At 38.5% G+C, this 9282-nt stretch overlaps 1 protein-coding gene across 1 annotated transcript; it reads right to left on the reverse strand.

Annotated features, from left to right (window-relative positions):
• Positions 1–847: 847 nt before the first annotated feature.
• Positions 848–8013, reverse strand: mospd1 (motile sperm domain containing 1). The gene is made up of 6 exons (XM_079892594.1): positions 7644–8013; positions 3510–3789; positions 3344–3419; positions 3010–3242; positions 1393–1554; positions 848–1314 (listed from the first exon to the last, which is right to left on the reverse strand). Exons 2-6 carry the CDS (start codon positions 3661–3663, stop codon positions 1283–1285), a joined length of 657 nt encoding a protein of 218 aa, XP_079748720.1. The 5' UTR covers positions 3664–3789; positions 7644–8013; the 3' UTR covers positions 848–1282.
• Between the last annotated feature and the right edge of the window lie 1269 nt (positions 8014–9282).

Here is a 9282-nt window from a genome sequence, read left to right on the forward strand (position 1 = left end):
CATCTGAACTTCACCGTTCTCTCATATTTGTTCGCCTGTTGTCACCTCGATTTTGTATTATTCAGCTTTAAATAAAGTATTCAGCTGCACTGTTCAAAAAAATCTTGTTAAATTTACTGTATACTGTGGCCAGATATTCACTGTAAGACATACACAGACGTACCTGTAAAACAACTGGTAATATAACTTTATGTGAACAATAATCTAATCTTGTCTGTTGTTTTCATGTGGCTGTGCAGACTAAAAAGCGCAAGAAAGTTACGCATGTATCTATCTATCTATATATATATTTACTGTATCTGTCTGTCTGTCCTTATTTCTCTGTTTTCTTTTTGATGCTTCCTTGCTGAATAAAATAACAAAATTCTTTAAAAAAAAAAAAAAGACTTTTGAATGGTAGTATACATCACTGCATTATAGTACAGTGGGATTAAATTATAGAAACTAGTTAAAACTGCTGTAAAAGGGTTTCTGAGACAGTTTCTGATAAGAGTCACTGATAATGTGAAAATGGTCCAAAGAGGAATTCATGTTCTATCTTGTTCTTCAAACTGTTTTGCAGTGACTGCCCATAGTAAAACATTGCATTACTACCTGCCTACTGAGTATCTAATCCCGTTTCCTCTACAGTCCAAACATTACACTAAATTAGTTGGAAGACAAGTCAGTTTTGAGGAGTGCAGAAGTAAATGCTCTATTTCACCCATGTTATCAATCAGCTTATTTCTAAACAAACATTTTCACTGCAATTTTGCATCTTGCTTCTTAAGCTACAAGAACCATGATTCCGAAACTAGAGAATAATTGATGTTTCTAACAATACTTTTGAATAAAACTTTCAAGTAAATGCCTTTAAAAATCAATTTACTTTATTTTATGTGGTATAAGGTTTAAGCAGTGGACAAAAACACCATAACATTTTCACTCTTGAAATAAACAACAGAAATCCACAGACACTGAATATGACGTATAACAACACATTTAATTTCATGTATTCACGCTCCTCTACACCCCCTCCCACTTAACATAATAGTTAGCCGGACCTAATGCCAGCTCAGTCAGTGTTGGGCCTGTAAACACAGAACGCTCCCCTCCCCTTGCCCATGGATCTTTGCGTCTTCATTGTGTTTGTGACGATCATTTAAGAAGTTAGTTCCTGTTTATAGGGAGTTTCTCAGACGTACTCCCTCCGTCCTCACAACCCTCCTGGCTGTTAATGTCCATATCTCCCCTCCTCATCATCTTAATAGTTCCTTTCGGCAAGATTGTTTCCAAGAGCACTTCAAGTGCGCAGAATAACCATTGTAAGAAGACCTGTGCAACATAGGAAAGTACCATGAAAATGTGCAGAATACAGTCAAACTGGGAATATGATGCATTTTTACGACTCACCTAAAACATAAGCAGCTACGAGTTTCTTGTTAACACTTAAGTGGAGGTAGACAGGCACTGTGGATTCCTGTTCTCCCAGAGTTGGGAGCATAAGGGCTGCCATACACACCAGGCCTAAAAGGACAGTAAGGAGGCTGGGACCCCCAGATGCTGTACGGCTCTCTGTGCCAATACAAGAAGGAAGAAGCAGACGGTTGTAAAATGAAAGAAAAGCACCAAACAATAAAATATAATACATCTCTCTGACGCCACCCAGTGGGAAATTTAGTTTACAGCTAGGGCTTTACATTAGAACTGACTAGTAAGGCCCGCTGGCCAATCAGTGTTTTGCATTGTGTGTTACTGTTTTCAAGCAAAAGTGTGAGTTATATTACAGCTGCAATTATTTTATAAGAAAATTATTTTGAAACCAAAAAAAGAAGTAAAAACTTACCATTTAATGAAAAAAGTTTAGCAAATATAAAAATACATTGGTAAATTTCATTTAGCAAAAAAAATAAAAAATAAAAATAATAATTATAATTCTGTGTAGAAGAAATTGTAAAGACTATAAATTGTACATTCATAAATATAATTTCCAGAAAATATAAAAACCCACTGCTCAAAAAATATGAATAAATAAATTGAAACAAATATCTTTGAAAAAAAAAAAATTCTGAAGGAATATAATTAGTTAATAATTTTCCTTTTTTTTCAAAATTCCAACAACCCATTTTACTTTCATATTGTGATGCACCTTTGACTGAAACATGATACTCAACAGTGAAAAACTAGGACATGATTTCATTCTAATGCTGGGGCCATACCACATGATATTTGGACCGATTTCTCCCCTTCCGACAATCCTAAATGAAGTTCTTTTTATTTTGATGTTTCTACAGATTTTCCTGTGGTGTGAGTTGTGTTAAGAGTGACCGAACCTGCTCGGAAGAACTTCGGAGCTGCCCAAATCTCGAATTGTAAATATTCAACATGTGTGGGGGGAACTGTTGATTGTCAGGTGGAATGAAACGATACCCAATCAGAAAGCGAGCTGACAGAAGAAGGAAGCATAACAACCGCAGTCATGGTGCAGCACAGAGTAAAATGGATATGGACATCAGAGATGGAAGATCAGCTTGTCGATTTGTGGCAATGTTCAGTCAAAATCATTCCAAACACTATCATAGCAATTTCTTCCTGCCTATCGTACCAAACAGTTTATTCTGAAGTCTGGAGAGATTTTGCGAGATTTCCCGTTTTCACAGTCGTTGGTTGAAAATGTGTACGTGTGTGGTGTGTTGTCATCTTCACATCGCAGCACACCACACACTATAGGAGCAAAACTGTTACGTTTTGGACTATATGTCCTCATGTTTGTGGTCTCTCACATTTTGAAAATCTTATAAGATTTTAAATATCTTTTGGTGTGGCCCCAGCATTAGTGAATTGCTTGGATTTGGAAAAATGGTTGCTGGAAGGGTATGATTTTTAAATAATTGAGAGAGCTTAAAAGACGGGGAACGTCACATTCCACATTGCCTTTTTCTTCAGAAATACAAGCGCCTATGAATCATTCACAGTAAGAACCAGGGATGTGTGTTAAGAACGTGAATTCATGTAGACTGTAAAATGCACCTGTCTGGAATGCAGTCTGCTCAAAGAACACTCTGTCGGCAAGCTGCTCCTTCATCCTGCACTCCTCCTCCTGGGGACGGACCTGGGGCTGCTCTTGAGCGGCGGAGGGCAGCAGAGTGGCCATTACTTCCTTCCTGCCCAGGGCCTTCCTCTGACTCTGCTCAGACACCTGCAGCCGGAACTTATCAATCACACCGTAATGACAGGCCCGCACGTCCCTATGGCGGATCACGCTGTTTGGTGAAAATCAAGAAATGAATGGTTGTGAAAGGCTCAGTGAAATCAGATTGATATTTTTCTGTTCAAATCTTTAGTGTAAGACTCGGAAACTTACATATCCACGCAACATTGCGGTTTAACGGCACCAGTGGCATCCACCACGGCATACTTGTTTGGAGCTGTGCACAGAACTGGTGAAACAACAAGCGGTGAGGAAGGAACCACTACAACACATTAAGGAAGGTTCTCGTGGGTACTAGCGACGCAAATGTACGACTCACCTTTGAATTTAAGAGCAAACTCATAAGGGTTGTAGAGGGTGAGCACCTGCTTATGTGAAGCCTGCTCATCTGCGTAGAACACCAGCTCAGTGGGGAACACAAACACTGGAAGGCTTCCCTCCACTAGGTCAGGCTGCCGACTCTGCTTCTGCATTGGCTCAAGCTGAGCTCACTTCCTCCTCCCTTTATCGTATTCCCACTCCCTCTCCGGGCTGTAACGGTGCAGAGATCCAGTTCTAAATGAAGCCAGTTCAGCTCTTTGGCAGCATGACGTTCACCTCTGAAATTATAGAAATTGGGCCATTTCATCATGAACAGCAGTAGAAGGCAGGATTACAATTCATTTGAATATAAATAACAAAGCATGTCATAATAAAAAAAAAAAAAGAATATGAAAAAAACACAAAAACTCACGGTCAGTGTGAATTGAAAGGCTTAAATCACTGACTCTGTAAAGCCGTGGCCAAAAGTTTTGGCAGTGACAAATTTTACGTTTTGCAAAGTTGCAACTTCAGTATTTGTAGATTTTTTGCACGTTTCTAGGGTATAGTGGAAAATGATACGCATTTCATAAGTTCAAAAGGCTTTTATTTGGCAAAAACATTCAGCAAATGCAAAGAGTCAATATTTACAGCCTTGACCCTTCCTCTTCATAAGCTCTGCAATGCGCTCTGGCATGCTGGATATCAGATTCTAGGTCAAATCCTGACTGATGGCGATCCATTCTTGAATATAGGCCTGTTCACACCAAGAATGAGAACTATATTAGCGTCCACAACAGGGGCGTCCAAACTGTCCTGCAGAGTTTAGCTCCAACTTGCCTGGAAGTTTCTAGTATGCCTAGTAAGATCTTGATTAGCTTGTTCAGGTTAAATTGGGGTTGGAGCTGAACTTTACAGGACAGTGGCCATCCAGGAGCAGGATTGGACACCCCTGGTCCACAACAATGCACAATATCGTTGTTTATTCTAAGCACGCTGCAGTTTTGTCATCTGCTGCATTAAATGCTTGAGCTCTTTAAAGCAGGATGGATTCTGATTGGCTCTGTGCCGTTATCGTTATAGTTGTGGTGTGAACACTGCTATTCTTTTATATTTAGGATCACATCTTTATCGTTATAGTTTTCATCCTTGGTGTGAACGGGCCTTTAGTAGTGCTCGGAGTTGATCACAAGACTTCTGCTTGTCCACTCGCCTTTTGAGGACTGACCACAGGTCAGTTGTCTGGCCAAGGATCCAAAATTTCAATGTAAAGAATCTCTAAGCCACTTTATCATCACACTTGCCTTGTGACATGGTGCATCATGCTGGAAAATACACGGATCATCACCAAATTGCTCCTGGATCATTGGCAGAAGTTGCTCTTGCAGGATGTTTTGATACCATTCTTATTCATGGCAGTGTTTTAGGGCAGAATTGAGAGAGCCACCCTTGGATGAAAAGCATCCCCACACATGGATGGTCTCAATATGCTTCACTATTGGCACGACACAGAACTGATTCAAGGCGTTCACCTTTTCATCTCCAAACAATAGATTTTCCAGATGTCCCAAACAGTCAGAAGGGGGCTTCATCAGACAAAATAACTTTGCACCAGTCTTCTGCTGTTCAATCCTTGCACATCCAGCAGCATTTCAGCCTGTCTCTGATGTTTTTCTTGAAGAGAAGTGGCTTCCCTTCTGCCCTTCTTGACACCAGGCCATTGTCCAAAAGTCTTGGGCTCACTGTGCACTTGCACCCACTTGCTGTAGCCTAAATATTGAGCAAGTTCTGCACTGGTGGTGACACGATTCTGTAGCCGATTCCTCTGGAGGAGACGGTCCTGGCACTTGCTGGACACTCATGGACATCTTGAAGCCTTCTTCACTGCAGTTGAGCCTCTCTCCTTGAAGTTCTTGATGAAATGTTAAAATGATTCTTTCAGGTGCAATATCCTTTGCAGCGATTTCCTTGCATGTGAGGCCATTTTGATACAAAGCGACGATGGCTGCACGTCTTTCTTTGGAGGTAACCGAGAATCATAGTGTTTTAGCTGACTATTACCCAGCACTTTCCCATGTGCTGATGATATGATTAGTGAAATGATGTCGGGGTCAGTATAAAAGAAGCTTTAAATTGATCAAAAGTGACAGTAAAAACATTTATAATGTTAAAAAATATCTATTTTAAACTTTCATGTTCTTTTGAACTTTCTATTCATCAAGGAATCCTGACAAAAATGCATCAAGGTTTCCACAAAAATAATATTAGCACAACTGTTTTCAACAGTGATTCTTTGTCATTAAAAAGAATAAATTGCATTTTAAAATATATTAAAATAGAAAACAGTAAATAAAATGGTAATAATATTTCACACTATTGCTGTTTTTACTGTATTTTTGATCAAATAAATGTATGCAGCCTTTGTGAGCAGAAGAGCCTTCTTTCAAAACATTAAAATAAAATCTAGCTCACCCAGACTTTTGACCAGGACTGAATGGTGGATCGTGACCCAAAAATGAACCAGGTCTGTTCTGATAAAGATGTGGATGGCTAAATAATGAACCATAACTAACTACGTAATTGTGCATACTGCATAGCTAAGATAACAAAATCAACTTTCAAGAGGAGAAAACACATCCTATATCAGCCTTGACGTCAAAAGCTGCACATTCTATCAAAGTGAAAAGGTATTCTGGCACAGATTCATCTATCACTCATGCCAAAAACCATAAACAAAACCAAGACTACAGGGTGAAATCGCAAAAAGTATATACTTTTTTCCCAGCTGCTATTTTAATGATCAGATTCAGAAATTTCCTATGCATTTACTAAACCAAAATGATACATTTGATTTTCCTATTCAATGTGTCACGTGTTAATAATATATCATATTGTTAGGTCTTTGTATTTCATAGTTATATTAGTAAATGTCAATATTTGATTTGAAGGACATTTTTGTACAATAAAAAACCTTAGTACAGTGCTGAGTAACTTGACAAAATCTGTGTAATAAAACAAAATACGATGAAAACTACTGCAACAGGAGGTATAAATAAATTACAGATTACATGAATAAGTCTAATGGTAACAACTTTTTCTCTCAGACTTATTTGTGGCGTGAGAATAATCAAGGGATGCTTCAGAAAAGTGAAGTAAACGTAAACATGAATTGATTAAATAAAATGAAGGCCAAACGAAACTGAAAGTCTTGTGTCAATATAATCTGATAATAGTGTCAATGTAATAAAAGACTAATGGATGATGGCCAAGATATCTGTAAAAAAACAAGGTCCCGCCTCCACGTGGCTAGTCATGTGACCATGTTTACTGAATTCGTCTGAAACGCAAGGATTTCGCAATACGATCTATAGCAATAAGTAAATAACGTCAAACTTAACCGACTAACATCATACTAATGAGGTCAATGACACAGCATGACAGCTGGCAGATACAATGATGTCTGGGCTTTACCAAAGACTATTACTAATATCGAAATAAATACACCCATCAGACACGTAAGAAAAATACTGCCCGACTAAATGCTAAAAAACACTCTTTAAATGTCTTCTATATAATATTAAAATCCACATCAAATGACTTGCGTCTTGCTTACACAATGTCTCCAGGAGATCGGATAACGACGTGACAGACCTTTTGTCCTCTTGAAGGCTATTGAGTTTTGCTGACTATTAGCAGAGATATTTATATGTAACAGGAGTGGACATTCATTTTTTTTTAAAACCTGTACATTAAAGCGTAGATTTCCGACCTCAAATGTAATGTAAACTATTTCTTAACTACAATACATTGGCATGTCTAATGTTAAACTAAATGCAAGAAAGATGTAACGTTAGAGTATCCGCCTAAAAATGATTAGCAAACTCTGCCATTTCAATTCTTCGATAGTAATTAAGCACTTAAAAAGAGGTTCGGTTTGCAAGTTGTTACTGGCTAAAGTAATTTAACATAAAGTAAGACATAATATTCAGTATTGTTCATTGGATGTTGACATATTGCTGGTATGGTTAACCTACAATCATGCTAGCATAACAATATTGCAACATCGAGATGGCAGAGTGTTTAATTTTACGTTATTTAATGTAGCTATTGAAAGAGTAAATACACCGAAAACAATAAAAAAAAACATGTTTACCTCACTCCCGTTTACCGATATTTATTTCAAATCCCACCCCGTTTCCTTTTTCTTTGTCAACAATACGCTGCAAGGGCGCATTGAATGCTGGGATACTGGAGGGCTTCAGGAATTCCGCCAACGTCTTCTATGACGTCATTTAGAGTTTCACAAATGTACTCTCTGTTATTTAGTTGAGTTTTTCTCAGTAATTCGAAAGATAAATTGCATTTTATCTGTCGTTTTATGCTTATAAAGCTACTACTCTCTGGGTTACCGTTTAGCTGCTACCCGTTGCGAAAAGTCTTAAAGGGACAGTTCACCCTAAAATAAAAATTATATCATTAGCTCGCGTACTCGTCCGGTGTCTTCCTCTCTCCAGCAGAACACTAAAAGAGATGTTGAGCAGAATGACCCAGTCACCCTTCCCTTTCATTGCATCGTTTTCCAATATAACTGAATGGCAACTAAAGCTGTCATTCTTCTGAATAGCATCTCATTTTGTGTGACAATTATTATTTTGGGGGGTGAACTGTACCTTTAAGGTTTGGCAAAGCTCAAATGAAGCATTTCGTTACACACAAAAAAATCAAATGAAATTTGAAAACCGCCATTAACAATTTCAGTTTAGGCGATTTTTTAATACCCCCAGAGTGAATTGATCTTGGCATTTGGCAACACAACATACAGCATTTATGTCGTCTCTTTAGTTAATTAAAGTAAAAAAAAAAAGAAGTAATTCTAAAGAAACCCACACGCCCTTTAAAATGAATGCTCATTCAGACGACAACACCGCCTTCTTAGGGCACAAGTACAACCATAGACTGTTAAAAAAAAAAGAAGGGCATAACCCATAATCAAAACATTTGTGACCGCTTACACACTGAGCAAATTTAAAGATTTTTTTCTCTTTTTTTTCTGCATTAAAAGTATATCAGACTACAGAGAAATGAAAACAGGAAGAAGAATAGGACGACCTTTATAAAGCCCTTCTCTGGGGACATAGGCTGCATTTAATGAATGAACAACAGTGACAGTTTCACATTAAAAATATGCCCTTGTTGTGAATCAGGATACGAATATAACAAACAGAAACCGTGCACAATACAGCGGAATGTCCTCTACAATAGGTGATATTATGTTAGTGATAGATCTCTCCAATGGCACGTTTCTCACCCTGAGCAAGCTACTGGATTGTAGTTATGTAAAAATGCGGCTGAACGATCATAAGGTACTGTATCATCGACACTTGTTCACAGATTATTCGCTGCAGAGATTAAAACACATTATAGTGCGGAGTAAATATACCATCTTCGTGAACACCGCAAATGCCTGTAAATTTAGGAGGTACCGCCGCACGTTCAGTGTGATTATGGTGAACAGGATTGCCTAGCCTCCTTCCCTTTCTCACATCTCACAAAATCAAATGGCATGTATAGCGAGGCTCCACGGAAACCGAGGAGCACGATTTAGGAGGAGCCAGTGCCTGACAACGCTGCTTTTCCTCTCGCTTCTGTGCCGCCGTTCGTTGTCACGGTCTAGGGCGGTTTGGTGTATTAATGGCGCTTGCCTATGGTCTCTCAAAGGAGATAAACAAGAGGAGGGGGAAGCGGGCGAGGATGGATTTCTCGATGGTCAGGGGGAGGCACAATTATTATAA

The sequence above is a fragment of the Squalius cephalus genome, assembly GCF_949319135.1.
Source record: "Squalius cephalus genome assembly, chromosome: 14".
NCBI lineage: Eukaryota > Metazoa > Chordata > Actinopteri > Cypriniformes > Leuciscidae > Squalius > Squalius cephalus.

Excerpts from the sequence above, each read along its gene's own strand:
- mospd1 (XM_079892594.1), bottom strand. The coding sequence starts at position 3,663 with ATGCAGAAGCAGAGTCGGCAGCCTGACCTAGTGGAGGGAAGCCTTCCA. Across the intron at positions 3,243-3,343 it reads CCGCAATGTTGCGTGGATAT|CGTGATCCGCCATAGGGACG; the intron begins GTAAGTTTCCGA and ends TTCACCAAACAG. Across the intron at positions 1,555-3,009 it reads GCAGACTGCATTCCAGACAG|AGAGCCGTACAGCATCTGGG; the intron begins GTGCATTTTACA and ends GTATTGGCACAG.